This window comes from Marmota marmota, unplaced genomic scaffold (genome assembly GCF_001458135.2).
Source record: "Marmota marmota marmota unplaced genomic scaffold, marMar, whole genome shotgun sequence".
Classification (NCBI taxonomy): domain Eukaryota; kingdom Metazoa; phylum Chordata; class Mammalia; order Rodentia; family Sciuridae; genus Marmota; species Marmota marmota.
In genome coordinates, this window is record NW_025999999.1 from 3500342 (window position 1) to 3516501 (window position 16160).

Sequence of the window (16160 nt, forward strand, 5' to 3'; positions counted from 1 at the left end):
ACATAACATGGTGGGGGAAGTTCTGTCGCTCTAGTGTTGCAGAAACAGGGAAACCCAGGTATGAGGAGATATGACTAAAGTCAACCAGCAGGTCTGGCTATAATGATCTCAGGCCTTGCACACTCTGATGTTCAGGGTGAGGGGAGGCCTATAGAAAGGGAGCTGGAATCAGAAAGACCATGATAGAATTCCACCCAGCTCTACTTATCCATTCACCACTCTGGGCAACTTAATCTTGTCTGATTAAAAACAAAAAAAAAAGTTCATACATTCTACTCTGCAGACATTCTGAGAATTAGGTGATGTTTTATATAGTACAGCTGTCAGTTCCAAGCCCCACACTGATTTAACTTTTATAAAGAACAAATGTGTTGGTATTCATGAGGATTCAGGGCAAGAAAGTCATAGAAACAAAGTATAGGCAGATCTGGTGATTTGTTTATTTCTATGAACACTTGATTCTACAATACAGTTCACAGAATAAATAGAGGCACACGGTTATAATTTCCACCATAGTCTGCTGTTGAGGGAGATTTGGTGTGAGGATAGGAGCTGGGGGTATGTCTGGGTCCTGTGGTAACTGGAGGCCTCATGATGAACTGTATAGGGATTCCACCTTCCAAAATCTGACCAAGGCCTGAAGATCAAGGCTCTTGGTGGGAGAGTTATAGCAAGTCAAATGTGAGGAACAGCCAATGCTTTTAGTTCACCACAGTCCCAGGGTGGGTGTGAGTCTACCTACACCCAGGGGTGTAGGTGAGTCTGATCTACCACCTACAGGGAAAGAACTGTGTCGATGCAGGCCTTCCCCAGCACTTAGTCCACTCCCCAGGAAGGCCTTGAGGCTGGATATGTCTGCCCCTTGACCTGGAGTGAGTAATGAATACAACTTATGAGGTTACTATTACATCAGTTTCTTTCTTGACTATGCCACAAAGGAATTCTCTCTGATAGACTCTAAGAACGGAGAGACACAAATGGAGATTGGATTATATGCCCTAACTCAGGTAAGGAACATGACTTGTAAAGTCAAGAAAGAAGAAAACAACACTCTTACCAGATCCTTCACAGGGGAAATAAGCAGACACAAAGACTAGTCTGATCAGACAAAGTTGGAGCCTGGAGTCAGGATTCAAACTGCACTGAATGAGGGGCTCATGTACAGAGAAGTTCTGGCCCGACTTTCACAGGGTCACTGTACTGTCTATCTTGTACCTCATTTTGCCAGGGCAGCACACAGCATTGGCCCTATGGGGGCTAGGGTCATGTGCCCCAAACATAGGCAGAATGAGGAGATTCTGAATCACTTGGCAGTAAATGGAGTGAAGGCCGCAGCCACTCTGTACTGGGTAACCCCAGGTCTCAGGAACAGGAAATGTCGACAAGTAAGAAAACACAGCTCCTGTCTTCAGCAAATAAGCATCAAGAAAAGACAGAACTGCTAACCACTGAGGGGTTTTTGGGCCAAAATCCTTAGCACTTTCTGTGATCAAATTGCTGATTGGCAGGTGATGGGGCACATCACAGGCTTCGGCTCCGTGGTCATCCTCATCTCATCTGAAATCTGGTTCATTCTGTTCATCTCAGGTGGTCATGGGCTTTACTGACACTATTCCAGCTGTGCCCACTGCCTCATCAAGCAGTGAGATTTCTGGCGGACTTGGAGGCACTCTGGGCCCGCTGAACTACCGCAGAACACTTCTCCCTCCGCAGCAGCTTATTGTTCTCAAATAGACCTTCGTTGCGGGGTATTCCATGAGAACCATCAGGGAAAGTCAGCAGGCCTTTGAGGGCAGAGAAAATATGACAGTAACATTAACGTTGCAGAGCTCAGCTTTTGTGTAGAGGCTATAGAAGTAAAAAACTCAGCTGGGTACCATGGCTAAGGCAGGAGGATCCAAGTTTGAGACCAGCCTCAGAAACGTAGTGAGGCCCTAAGCAACTCAGCAAGACCGTGCCTCAAAATAAAAAAATGAAAGGAGATAGGGGTGTAACTCAATGATTAAGTGCTCCTGGGTTCAATCCCCAATACCAAAAACAAAACAAAACTCCCAGCTCTACTCAGGCATGCTCCATTGGTGAGTTCGACAGATATCATTAGGATCATTAAGGCATGATCACTATTGATTGCTGGACATCCACAGAAGAATTAAAACTAAACAGCCTAAACCTACATTAGGCTGGCCTACGTTACCCAACCTACCGGGATGCAACTTACCAAAACCATCTACTCTACCATTTTTAAATTCCCCCTCAAAGGTCATGTTGTCATGCCGAATGAAGACTCCGACGCCATTAAACTTGCCCTGGGCAAACTCCCCCTCATACCTGCAGAAACACCAAGAGGTTAGCCTTTCATGGGCAAGTTAGATGTCCAGGTTAACTGAGTCAAGCAGCTGCAGGTATGTATTAGTTGAAAGTGCCATGGAGCCAAGTCCAGTGTGGTGGTGCATGACTGTAAATCTCAGCTACTTGGGAAGCTGAGGCAGGAGGATTCAAAGGCTCAATCTCAGGAAAAGAACTTAAATGAATGGAGCAGGGGTGGAAGGTCACTCACCTCCCTGATATTTCAAATTTCAAATCTATTTAAAAAGTAACCAATAAAAGAACTGCCCACTCCTGGTCTGTTTTCTAGAGTGCCTGGGACAAATTCAAGGTTGATCAGATTCACTAATATCCCATTTTTATATCAGAGTCTCCCTTGTTTAAAGCTGAGAAATACTCACCTTGAACCATCTGAAAAGGTCAGTACCCCAAAGCCATTAAAGAGCCCATTCTCAAAATGACCCAGATAGGTCCCACCATCTGCAAACAGCAGTTGACCAAAACCATGCCTACGGCCTGAACAAAAAGGGTACAGGTTAGAATGGGGCAACTTCAGGCTCCCTTCTCACTTGCCTAGCATCCCATACATTTCATGACCCTATTCACAAAAGAGAGAAAAAAAAAATGGTGGCATTAGCAGGGCAGAGTCTGACACCAGAAAAACCTGGAACCTCCCATCTTAAGTCTCAACCATCAGATTTGGAGCACATCTCTCTAAGTATGAATAAGAGAGCTCTTAAAATAATAGTAGCCAACATTCATAGCCAGCCACTCTTCTAAGCACTTAGTATTTATGATCTTATTTAATCCTGTGGTAACCTTATGAGGTAGATACAGTACTATTATTATTCCCATTGAATAGATGGGGAAATGGAGGCAAGGAGAAGCTAAGTAACTTACTCCAGATGCCAGAGCTGGAAGTTTATAGCAAGAATGCAAATGCAGCAGACAGCCTGACTTGCAGCCTTCTGTTGACCTTAGCTATACTGCCTCTCAGAGAAAAAAATAAAAGCACCCTTTAGCATTGTGAAGCTATGGAATAAACTTAACAGCCTGACTGGCAGCACTGGCTTAGCTCTGTTACATCAATAGGGCTGTGCCCACTCACTAACCTGACCAGAAAACCTGGGCAAGATGCTGGGAAGCAGTCATGCTGTTCAGACAGTGCAAGGGCGTTCTTTCGGTGGGTAGAGACCACCCAGCAGAGCCTCAGCAAGTCTCTCCTCTAAAAGGCTGTATTAAAGGGGACAGCAAGTGTTGAGGGAGGGGAGAAAAGACTTGGGACAGAAGGAGGCAAGGTCACAAAATGCACAATTCCTCATGGCTCAAGGGTATATCACCTGCTGCACTGGAGATCCAGTCTCCTCCAGGCAGTTCCTGGCTGACTAGGACTGGACACATGAGTCTTTAAATGGCCAGATTGTGTTTCCAAACCGAACATCATTAAACCACTTCCTGCCTGGTCTCAGGCTCTGAAGAGTTTTTCTATTCCTATGAATAGATACTTCCAAATGTAATGAGCTGTCTGTCACAGGAAATTCAAGGGAACGAATGTCATTTGGTCTTAAGTGTCTGCCCTAATTTCCAGATCTTCTTTAACTTTTTAAGGTTCACTGTAATCAAGACACTGCAACAAATTCTGTACTCAATTTACTGGCTTTTAAAGAATTCATTTTGTTCTTCTGGTTACATTATCATTTATTTAAGAAAATCTCAAATAATCCTACTAAAGCATGAAAGGATATTATAACACTGCAAATCTAGAATTTTGGAAAGATTCAACTTATTTGTGCAGGTTAGATTAACAACAGCATTCTCTAATTCCTTTATTTAATCCTAAAATAGAACAAAGGAAAGGCACTGTGTGAAATTAAGCCCTGGAGTAAGAAATGAGGATCCATAAAATTGGCTCTCTATCCTGATGTATTTTCCTTCAGCTGAATGAAGTGTTTGTTCATCACTGGATCCCCTCAGGGTCCTTCTCACCCTCCTTCCACTCTCCACGATATTCCTCCCCACTGGAGTAGGTGAAAGAACCTTTTGTCAGGGTCATGGTGACAGCTTACAGAAGAAAAAGATGAAATCTGTAGGAAATAAACAGAAAAGAGTCAGTGTCACGGGATGGCTGGAGGAATGGACAGCAAAGTCATTTCACAGATGTACTTTAAAGGCTACCAGACTGGTAAGTATATGTCACCTTGGGTACATTGAACAAAAACACCCTCCTTTTCAACCACCATGATCACCACCACCATGATCACCACCACCATCATTACCACCACCACCATCATCATTACCACCACCACCATCATTACCACTACCATCACTATCATCACCACCACCACCACCATCACCATCATCACCACCACCACCATTACCACCACCACAACCACCACCATCACCACCACCACCACCATAACCACCACCATCACCACCATAACCACCACCATCACCACCACCACCACCATAACCACCATCACCACCACCCCCACCATCATCCCCACCACCATCACCACCACCACAACCACCACATCTGCCCATGCACTTCTTTTTCCCACTTAAGAGTTTTCAGTCAATCTCTATTATCTATGATCTGGGATGGAAATGAAGGCTTAATCTACAAATTGTTACTCAACACCCACTACGTGCTTAGTTGATGTATATAATATAGTCTCTTCCCTCAGTGAGGTGATAATCTAGTAGATAAGACTAGCAATTAAAACACTGAATTATACCAGAGAAAATGTAATAGAGTGACAAGTTGGATACCAGAGATTAACAAAGAGGCATGGTCAGAATTTAAAATGAGCAGCAAAGAAAACTAAGAAATGAAAGCAGAAAGAGCAACGTACACATGGGATATCCAATGGGAAAATAAGAAGCCTGGTCTGATTCAGTTGAGAGCTTATTTAGGGAGTAATGGGTACACTCAGCCAAAAATCTTAAATCTAAAAAGACCTTGTGGACTTAGTCCAAACTCTCTCATTTTACAGATGGAGAAATAGAAACTCAGAGTGGTTAAAAAATGTGTTAGTGGCTAAGTGTGGTGGCGTATGCGTGTAATACCAGTAGCTTGGGAGGCTGAAGCAGGAGGACTGCGAGTTCAAAGCCAGCCTCAGCAACTAGTGAGGCCCTAAGCAACTCAGCAAAACCCTGTCTCTAGAGAAAATATTTAAAAAAGGCTAGAGATATGGCTCAGTGCTTAAGCATCCCTGGGTTCAATCTCTGGTACCAAAAAAAAAAAAAAAAAGTTTATTAGTGGTCAAGATGGGATTAGCACACAAGCCTCCCCTGACTATGGTCAGTCCTCCTTATCCTGTACTATGGCCTCTAATTTTAGGTCAGGTTAGCTCATGGAGATCTCTGAAAGCTAGGCAGAGTTTATAGCAACTAAGAGAGGGAAGTGGGAGTTTTGAGTGACAGCGGGGCTGAAGGGCATTGTGAACAGGGATGGTAACAATGAAAGCAAGACCAGGACAGCTGCCCTGCTGAGCTGAGCCCCAGACTCACAGAAATCACACTGACAAATAAGACTTGTTGTTTCAAGCCAGTGTATTTTATGGTGGGTGTTATCACCCAGCAAAAGCCAACTGATACATCCAAGTATGAATGGGTGGTCCAGGGGGATACAGTGCAGTGGGAGCAGAAGAAATGCTACGACAAAATGCATCATGGAAAAAAACCACCATTGGATCAGGCTAGATGGTAAAAGAATGCTCTATTCAGGATATTCTATAAGAAGATATTCAAAATATCATTGACTGTAAACAGAGACAAATAGAATTATTTGAAATTCTATTTTAAATTACTGAATTATTTGAAATTATTTAAAAAATTCAAACCCTATTTAAAAAAATTTCCTAAGCCTTTCTACTCACCCCTTCATCTCTTCTAGATCTAAGCAATACAATGTTTTCTCAAATGACAATGATGCAGATTCCTAGGCCCAAACCTGGACCTATCGAATCAGATTCTATACAGGTGGAGCTAGGGAGTCTGCAGTTTTAACAAGCCATCACTGGATTCTCACTTGAAAGCTGTGGACTATTATTCTGCTAAATGGAAATAATGTGTAAAAAGCTCTCTGAGATATAAATCACCATTGAAAGGTTCCCTGTGACTAATAATTAACCTAGAGTCTGAACTTCAGGCACCTGACTGAGTACCATCAGGACACATGTACCTTCTTTTCAGCACAGGGGCAAGACCTGGTGCACACAACTAGATGTGATTCTCTAAAGTCTCTGCTCAGTATCAAAATGCCACCAACATAATTCAAAGAACATTTTGAAACAGAACAATTTTGCAAGTTGGACTAATGAGGTAAAAGCTAAGAAGAAGAAACAAAAACTATAATCACCACCCATCTGTTCTTCATCAATATCCTATGGGCTATTTTGGCTGTTTTTGATACAGATACCCAAAACCCAGAAAAGGTCTAATGTGAAAGCAGCCTGGTCTCACCACAGCAGGGTCAGGCACATCTTTGAGGTCCTGGCCCTGTCTCTAAGCTTTAGTTTCAGACACAAGGCCAGGTAAGTCCTGAGAATCCCTATGTTCTCAATCAAATATGGAGAAACATTCATTTCTAGCCCCACAATAAAGGCCAGCCTTGTGGAAGCTCTCCCACAGATGTTTGGGGTCACTTCTCTGGGACTTGTTCACTTCTTTAGTTATCGGTCAGCAACTACACATCCAACGTCCTTCACTTAGTAAAAGGCACTCCCAGGCAAGGGTCATTTTCTATTTGTACTAAAGCCCCTCCAAATCTCCAGGGGCTATTTTCTCAGAAAAGTGATGCTGGTACCTGCTGTGTCCTCTGTCCTATGAATGTCTCATAAAGTCAGCATCTAATTTCAGGCCCACAGACTCTTACCATCAACATCAGAGTGTGCTTGAATAGAGGTCATCATGACTTCATTGCAAATGCAACATTAATGAGAGGAAGAGAATAAATTTTCCATCAGAACAGCTGAGGAAAATTCTGTCAAGTGCAGCTAGGCATTTTGATAGCTATAAGTCATCTTCGACTCTCTCAGATCTAATAAAGTCACAGCACTAATAGTCAACTTATGTACAGATCAGAAACAGTTCATCCTTTCAAAACATGTCCATTGTAATCTGAAGATATGTATCTTTTACAAAATTTATAACTAAGCCATCACTCTAGAACATAAACACAAAATCAAGGCTATAAGAATCTTTCCTTTAAATGTTTAGAAGTATTAATTAACATGGCTTCACTCCAAATTTGGGAAGAGGTATGGCAGTGGGGTTTGAGGAGCCATAATGACTACCTTGGGACTTAGAGGGAGCATCCGTTGTACTTACTTTTCCTAAAGGCTACACGAAACTTCCAGAGTGGTATCCCATCTTGTTCCAGAGAAACTAGTATAAGGTCCCTAAAAAAAGGGAAAGTTTCTCCAGTTTGAAGATTATCTATGGTCAATATCCTAGCCCTGCCTTTTAGTTGTAAACCTTTTGGTATGCTGTTAGCCCTTGGGACCTGTACCCTAAATATTTTAAGGAAACTGATGAAACTTGAAAGGTTACCTTATTACCAAATGTGGTAGACTGTATTTTCCAAAGATGTTTGTAATAATATCTCCTGTCTTATATGTTCAAATATAATCTGACCTGCCAATGATATATCAAAACGTGAAGTTTAATTCCTTTCCCTTGAATCTGAGCAGGACTGTGACTGCTTCAACCATAGAAAATGATGGAAGCTATGTGTGTTCTGTGGTTAGATCATAAAAGATGATGCAACTTCCATCTGCTCACTGGCGCACCCACAGTTGGAGACCTGAGCCACCACATAAGAAGTCCAACTACCTGGAGGTTCCCATGCAATGAGGAAGCAAGCCAGACAGAGAGTTGTTGCTCCAGATGGCCATCCACATCTCTGAATCATGCTAGCTTGGGCACCAGGCATCAATAAAGGAGCCTTCAGATGATTTGAGCCTCCAGCCACTGAGTGCAAATCTAATCTGAGATATCATGGAGCAAAGAGAAGCCATCCCCACAGTACCAGTCCCAAATTCCTGACCTACAGAATCTGTGAACATCATGTTAAAAGATACTAAATTGGGGGATAACTTATTATACCTCAACAGTAACTTGGAACCCCATCTCTTAACCTCAACCTTACCATCATTCTTTCCTATTTGTTTTCAAAAGTACATATTACAAATTTCCATTATCTAGGGAGAAATAGCAAATTCCCTTTAGTAATTGTTTGTCAAATTCATGTCCATTCCTAAGACTACCATCAGAAGTACCAATTAAAGGGCAGATGGAGTAGAATTCATGGATACTTTTGGCTGGAAATTGCTACATGTGGCAAATAATTCATATTATCACTGCAGAATATAGTGTCAGAATTTTAATTTACAACTTATGTAATTAGCCATGCTAATTAAGAGTCAGCTGCATAGCCATTGTGCAAAAAAAGAATTTCACCAGTAACCATGGTCACTGAGACAAATCTAGTTTAATATAGTCAGTGTTGATAATGACTGATAAGGGATGCAAAACAGCACTTGTATGTTATTTAAATAATCTTGTTAAAGAGAATAGATGGCCTAGGGGTGAAGATTCCTGCTTCTAAACAGGAATCCACCCACATTCTGTGCTCTGGATGATGAGTTGCAGGATCAGCTCAAACATTTACCTAAAAGGAAATTACTATTTTCTCTCTATAAACCAATATATTATTACTCTGCATACTAGAAATACATCCCTGCTATTTTATTTATTTATTTATTTGGTACTGGGGACTGAACCCAGGGGTACTTTGCCACTGAGTTACATCCCCAGCCCTTTTTCTTTCTTATTTTTGAGACAGGGTCTTGCTGGGTTGTTGAGGACCTTGCTAAGTTCCTGAGGTTGGCCTCTAACTTGCAATCCTCTCAAGTTACTGGGACTTATAGGCATGTGCCACCATGCCTGGTTCCTGCTATCTTTGTTTTCTTATGTCCCAGATATTTCAAAACACAACTCTGGGATAAGCCACCCTTCCCAGAGTATGACAGTCTTGCCAAAGTTCTTTCAGTTATAATAAAAGCATTTTGTAGTCTTTTAAAATCTTCATGATAAGAAAATGAAGGCTCTGGGCTCTGGCTGTGGCTCAGTGGTAGTGCACTTGCCTGGCATGTGTGAGGCACTGGGTTCGGTTCTCAGCACCACATATAAATAAATAAATAAAGGTCTGTCAATATTAAAAAAAAAGAAAAGAAAATGAAGGCTCTGATGAACAAATATTAAGCTTTTTAGGAAATTAGAACAGAAAGATGTTTTAAGTGCATTTAAATGACCTTGAATTTTTTTTTTAAATAATAAATCTAACCCCCTTTTCTCTTACTTGAAAAGTAAACAAATGTATTGTTAAGAAGGTGGGAAGAAAACAGTGGCACCAGAAAGACAACAAGGAAGACCTGGAAGCGATAGAGACTAGGGAGTAATGCTATCAGAACACTACTCTATTTAAAGGGAAAGGAGAACGCCTGGGCCGGGTCCTAATACGAGATACGCCTGTTGGTATCTAAACGGTCTAGACAAAGATGCCACCCATCAAAGTAATCCAGGCATCCCATTCCCCAAGCCTCGGTATGCAGGATTTATCTCCACCACCTTGGTGGAGGCGGGCCCAGAGTAAACAAAGCCCTAGATCTCCACAAGGCAACACCCATTCTCCCACCCCATTCTTGCATTCCAGCCCCGCGCCTTCCATCTACCTGGGTTTGCTCTCCAGCCCTGCAGGTTCTTCTGTTCACACAGTTCTGTCATTCCCTCCAGACGCAGCCCCTCATGCTCTGACCGCTAACCCGGGTGCTGCGCGCTCTCCCGAGACTTGACGAGTGGTCTAAACTCGAGCTGGGATTGGTACCCACCCCAGGCAGCCGCCCTCGGGTCAGGGCATCAGGATGAAGCCGCGCTCCCCAGCCCGGGTCTTCCGCTTGGCTCCTCTGTCACTACCTGGCTGACCATTCTCTCGCAGCCCCCTCTCACCCGTGCTGCCAGCCGACTGGGGCTCGGCCTTTCGGGACTACTGTCACGCCCCAACGCGGGGCTTCGGCGGCAGAGACCTTTACTCCGCCTGGCTCTCCCCCTTCCACTTTCCTCTCCGCCACTTCCACCGCCTGTCCCACCGGAGGCCGCCATCCCTCACGGCCCAATTCTTGCTGCCCATTGGCTGTTACTTAGGTAACCAGGGGCAACGCCACCTCCTATTGGTCCAGTTCGCCTCCGCGCCATCTTTGTGCGGGGCTGAGTGTACAGAGAGGCCGGGCGGAACCTCTGAAGGGGTGGGTGTGAGCCTGTACCTAGGAGATGAAGGTTCCTGGTGTGGGCTACCCACAGACCGCGTGATGGGAATGTTAAGCCCAGAGAAAACCAAACTTGCGTCCGAAGCAACCGTGACCACTAACTTAAGAGGCTCGAATCCTCCTCCAATTCTTCAAATGTTTTAAGTAGAGAACCTAAATTCTGCTTTAAAGGTGCAGCTTTGTAATTTATAACGCTCTGCATAGGACAATTGCCCTTTAATAACTCTGTGTCAGACACTGTGATATAAAGACATTTTTGCATTAATTATAGGGACTTATGTTGTCATTACCTAAGTCCTTTGTGGTTAAAATGTAGTGCCAAAATTGGAGCAAATCTTCCTAAATTCTATGTGCAGCGATCAGTGTATCCATGTTTATTTACTGAATTATGTGTGTGCAGCATGACGCTAGGTTCTGTCAGGCTTGAAAAGCCAAGGTTGCTGTCACACGATTTACTGTTTTACTACAGGCATGAGAAAAATCTAAGGTTCAATTATTGGTGTTATTTAAAGCGCGGTTCTTGTCCCCTATGCCAATCCAATAACGAGGACACTGTTGTGAGAAAAAAGAAAAAGAAGTTTTATTGCTTTACTAGGAAAGGAGAAATACTGGAGACTCACGTCCTAGAGGCTGTGATTCTGCCCATCAGGTAAAACAGAAGGCTTTAAAAGAAGCTATTCAAAGGTACCCTGGCAGAGGGGTCCCAGGTGCATCCTGATGTGTGTTGAGATTCAGTTCGTTAATTTGGGAAATAGTCACTTCCTAGATCTTCCAATAACATCTCCTTCCTTTGGAGGTCAGATAACTCAAGGTAATCTTGTTCCTCACCTCCAGGTTAGAAAGGGGAAGGGAGAAGAAGAAAAGAAAAACACAGCCCTTTTAAAATAAGATGCAAGGGCTATAGTCAAAAGGTGAAATGGATCACTATTACATTAGGAGAAAGCAAGTTCATGAGAGTAAGCCCATTTTTTTTCTGGATTGGGATTTCTTCACCTGTAGACTAGAAAATGATAATAATGATAATAATAGTAGTAAAGGCTCTTCAGGATTTGTATGAGAATACTCTGCAAAATAAATGGTAGTTTAAAATTATTTTTTAAAACTTGGATTCTTTGCTCAAATCCCATCTTTGCCACTTATTGTGTGTAATTTGGAATAAGTTATTAATGTCTGTAGCTTGTAAAATGAAATTGGACCAGTAAACCTATAAGATTAAATTCTATGCTAACACTCAATGGTACATATGCTAAAGTAATATTGACTATAGACATAATTGAAGTCACTAAGAGAATGGTGTTAAGGAAATAGATCTTACTAGAATGGAGAATGCATATTAGAAAATGTGAAGAAATAAGACTAAATAGATTGGGTGAGGCCAAATTTTGAGAGACCTGAAAATTAGGGAGGAGATAATGGTTTGCAAAATGTAGTTATTTGAACAGACAAATTGACAGAAAGTGGAAGAGAGATTGCTATGTATTGGGGGGAGGAAAGGAGGAAGGAATATTGTATAATGGAAGCAGAATTTCTGTCGTTTTGTTAGGGTGTACAGGGGAGGAGATATTTGTTGTTAATGGGTGCAGATAATGAAAAAGTTTTGGGCATAGATTGTGGTCATGGCCACATAACATTATGAATATATTTAATGTCACTGAATTGAACATGGTGAATGCTTACAATGGTAAGTAGTATATGTATCTTACAATAAAAATGTAGTTTCTTGGGGCTGGGGTTGTGGCTCAGCGGTAGAGCGCTCGCCTAGCACAGACGAGGCCCAAGGTTTGATCCCCAACACCACATAAAAATAAATAAATAAAGATATTGTGTCCAACTACAATTAAAAATGAAATTTTTTAAAAAATGTAGTTTCTTGGCTAGAGGAGTGACATAATGAAACTAGTATTTTAAGAAAATGAATCTGGCAGTGATAGCCAGAGATAAGCAATAAGAGTGACTGGACAGAGAAACAAACTGAGGAGCAATTGTAATGTAACTAAGACATCCTAAAAGTCTCAAAACTAATGTGGCATCAGTGGAAATGGAAAGAAAGTGGGTAAATATGAGATATACCTTATAGGGATATTTAACAAGAAGAAATATACTGTAGTTTTAAAAACATGGAGCTGGGCCAGGTTTGTTGGCCCACCCCTGTAATCCCATGGATTTGGGAAGTTTAGGCAGCAAGATTACAAGTTCAAGGCCAGTCTCAGCAATTTAGTGAGGCCCTAAGCAACTAAGTGAGACCCTGTCTCAAAATAAAAATTAAAAAGGGCTGAGGATGTGGCTCAGTGGTTAGCACCCCTGGTTTCAATCCCCAGTTTAAAAAAAAACCAAACAAAGACAAAAACAAAACAAAACAAAAACCATAGAGCCCATCTGTCTGGATTTGAGTCCAGGCTCTGCCAGTTACCAGATGAGTGACCACAGGCAAATTATTTTACTCCCCTGGACCTCAGTTTTCAACATTATAAGAGCTATAACGCTACTCACATGAGTTAATCCATGTAATGTACTATGCACTTAAAACAATGGCATACACTTGGCATTTGGTAAGTACTAGCTATTCGTGTGCTGACAATATGTTGACATGCATTTCAGTAAAAGGAAAATCAAGTTCTAAGAAATAGATGCAGAAATAAATTCTAAGGCAGTTTTCGTAGAGGGGGAAAAAATAAAAACCAAAAGAATTCTATGGAGAAGTTCAATTCTGGGACCTTTCCTTGACCATAATTTGAAGCTCATGGGCTGAAGGAGATGATTAATACTAAGAGATTATCTCTGTGGCTGTGGCCTCTGGGACACAAGAGGCAGGCATTACTTTGCCTGATGTCCAGACAGGGAAAAAATGCATGAGTTCTAATTGAAAGAGGCAGTTGCACTTTAAATGGACCTTTGCCTGGAAGGGTTTATTTGGCCAAAAAGTTTGACATTCCTGTATATACAACTAAATAACTGTTCTTTCATTTCAGTATTTCTGTTTAACTGGCAATAATTTGATTTGAGAACAATTATGAAATATTGGTGACCATGGAGCTGGTCATCTTTAGTGAAAATCCATACCCCTAGGCTGCTGGTTACTTTAAATAGAACAACAACAATATTAACAATAACCTCAGCAATGATGCTGGGTATGGTGGCACACACCTGCAATCCCAGATACTTGGTAGGCAGAGGCAGGAGAATCACCAGGCTGTGCAGTTTAGCAAAACTGTCTCAAAATTCAAATAAAAAATTTTAAAGGGTTGGGGATGTAGCTCAGAGGTAAAGCACTTCTGTGAGGCCCTGAATTCAACCCCCAGTATCTCAAGAAAAATAGTAAAATAAAAAATGAAAATAACCCAGCAATGACAAAAGTCCAATATTTGTTGAGTGCTTTTTATGTATTAAGCACTATGCTAACTGCTTTACATATATCATAGATTTTATTTAATCAAATGAGATTTGAATGATTCTTCCCATTTTATAGATGAGGAGATTGAGACTTAGGGAAATAATTTATCTAAAATAATCATCATAGTGCCAGGATTCAAACTCAAATGTCTCTTGATTCCCAATTCCAGGCTTCTACTCATTACACACTATACTTTACAATGTAGTGTTAGTTGGGGCTTTAGCTAAGTGATAGGGTCCCTGTCTAGCATATGTGAGGTCCTGAGTTTTATACTCATTTGATACTCAGCTACACACAAACACACACACACACACACACACACACACGCACACAGAGAGAGAGCAGTAGTATAAATTTTAACTGAGCTGGGTGCAGTGGTGTACAACTATAATCACAGCAATTTTGAAGGCAAAGGCAGGAGGATCACAAATTTGAGACCAGCCTCAGCAATTTAGCAAGAACTTGTCTCAAAATAAAAAAGATTTGGGATGTAGCTCAGTGGTAAAGTGCACTGGGTTCAGTCCCCAGTACCAAAAAAGAAAAAAGGAAAAAAAAAAAAAAAGAAACAGAAATGTTAACTAAAACAGTATCCTATGGATTTAAAAATGTAATTATTCCAATCCTCTTCAGATGCCACTCATACTTACTCCTGAGTTACTTCAGGGTACCTGGGTCTGGAGTTGGTCTGCTTCACATCACTTTCTTGCTCAAGATCTGTTCCATAAAGCTCCCTGTGCCTCTCTGCTTGGCTCTCCAGGTCATTGATAACCCAATTTGATCCTGTTTCCCCTCAGTCAAGCAGATTGCTGTCTGTTCTTGCAAGTTCTAACTTCTTTCTTCCAGCAACTCCCTGTGCTTGGGGTACTATTCCCCGCCACCCCCCACCCCACCCCCACACACAGCTTCTACCTAGTGATTTAATTACATACTTCTTTAAAACTTAGCTTATAATACAGGCCCCACATACAGTCTTTGTTGACTCTCCAGCTTACCCCTCAGTTGGTGAACTGCTATTATGGAGTTTGCCGCTAGCATTTTTTGACTCCCCCCCCCCCCATACTTTCTCAGAGAGCTGATTGTCTTCAGCTTGAAGTCAGTAACTGTATCTTCCTTACCTTTTCCACTAATAAAAGTGTACCGAGCACCTTCTGTGTTTAAACACAGAGGTTTTACAGTGATGAATAAGTTATGGAATCTTCCTTCAGGAAACTTTTTAGTCCCATGGGAGACTACATCTTTCCTCAACAAATAAGCATTGGGTAATTGGGCCAACCACTATGTAAGATGCACGAAGATGGGGCTTTTTAAATTTTTATTTGTTCTAATTAGTTATACATGATAGCAGATTGCATTACGACTCATTGTACACAAGTGGAGCACAACTTTTCATTTCTCTGGTCGTACACGATGCAGAGTCATACCATTCGTGCAATCATACATGAACATAGGGTGATAATGTCCGTCTTATTCCACCATCCTTCCCACCTCCATACCCCCTCCCCACCCTTTGCCCAATCCAAAGTTGGATGGGGTTTTTTAAAAAGCTTTTCATTGAGGTTGTACGGCGGTGGAGGGTTCCTTTGATTGACTGCTATCTCTCCCGCACTTAGAACACAGTAGCTACTCAATTAATGATACAAAAATGAGATTTCTTCCCTACTCACAGCCACTTTATAGTAGGCACGCAATTAAAAAGTGACCAACACTAAAAGCTAATGTTTTGAAAGCGCCAAAGACTAGATAGCCAATTGGAAGCTAAGGGCGGGGCTGGAATGACAGTGGGCAGAGGGCGTGTCTGACCCGGAGTTGGCTCCTAGAGCATGCGCAGTCTTCACCGAAGGTGACGGGGAAAAATGCGGAGGCCCGGATTGCGTAGGAGCAGGTTCTGATTGGCTACTGTTCGTGCGCGAGGGGCCGTGCCTACTCGTCGCCAAGTAAACAGGGCAGTCTAGAGGCGGGGCCTCGAAGGCACCGCGACCTGATTGGCCCGGCATGAGGTGGGGGGTGCCACGGATTGGTCCCGGCCGGGAGCTCAGCTGTGTGGAGCGCGCCGGGTCCCGGAGCCGGCGGCCGAGAGGGGATGGGACGAGACGAGCCCACTAGGTGGTCCCCCAAGC

At 42.3% G+C, this 16160-nt stretch overlaps 2 protein-coding genes across 7 annotated transcripts in view; one reads left to right on the forward strand and one right to left on the reverse strand.

The window, feature by feature from the left end:
* Positions 1-416: 416 nt before the first annotated feature.
* On the reverse strand, positions 417-10490 carry Morn4 (MORN repeat containing 4). Of its 6 annotated transcripts, none has more exons than XM_048807093.1 (6): positions 10062-10490; positions 4312-4409; positions 3438-3558; positions 2727-2841; positions 2219-2328; positions 417-1784 (listed from the first exon to the last, which is right to left on the reverse strand). In XM_048807093.1, the coding sequence occupies exons 3-6, from the start codon at positions 3475-3477 to the stop codon at positions 1636-1638; spliced, it is 414 nt and encodes a 137-aa protein (XP_048663050.1). In that variant the 5' UTR covers positions 3478-3558; positions 4312-4409; positions 10062-10490; the 3' UTR covers positions 417-1635. The 6 variants fall into 6 exon arrangements, with proteins under 6 accessions (XP_048663050.1, XP_048663052.1, XP_015350079.1 ...); XM_048807095.1 differs by lacking the exon at positions 3438-3558 and adding an exon at positions 7657-7727 and having other exon boundaries at positions 4363-4409; positions 10062-10489; XM_015494593.2 differs by lacking the exon at positions 3438-3558 and adding an exon at positions 7657-7727 and having other exon boundaries at positions 10062-10488.
* Pi4k2a (phosphatidylinositol 4-kinase type 2 alpha) overlaps positions 4447-16160 on the forward strand; it is a 39109-nt gene continuing 27395 nt past the window's right edge. The window contains exons 1-2 of the mRNA XM_015494852.2: positions 4447-4507; positions 10348-10631. Coding sequence (XP_015350338.1) covers positions 4447-4507; positions 10348-10631 — 345 coding nt within the window. The remainder of the gene's footprint in view (positions 4508-10347; positions 10632-16160) is intronic.

Coding starts and splice junctions, on each gene's coding strand:
- Morn4 (XM_015494593.2), bottom strand. CDS start 4,378: ATGACCCTGACAAAAGGTTCTTTCACCTACTCCAGTGGGGAGGAATAT. Junction 2,842..4,311: donor TCGTGGAGAGTGGAAGGAGG/GTGAGAAGGACC, acceptor CTTTTTGTTCAG/GCCGTAGGCATGGTTTTGGT. Junction 1,785..2,218: donor TGGTAGAGTAGATGGTTTTG/GTAAGTTGCATC, acceptor CTGCCCTCAAAG/GCCTGCTGACTTTCCCTGAT.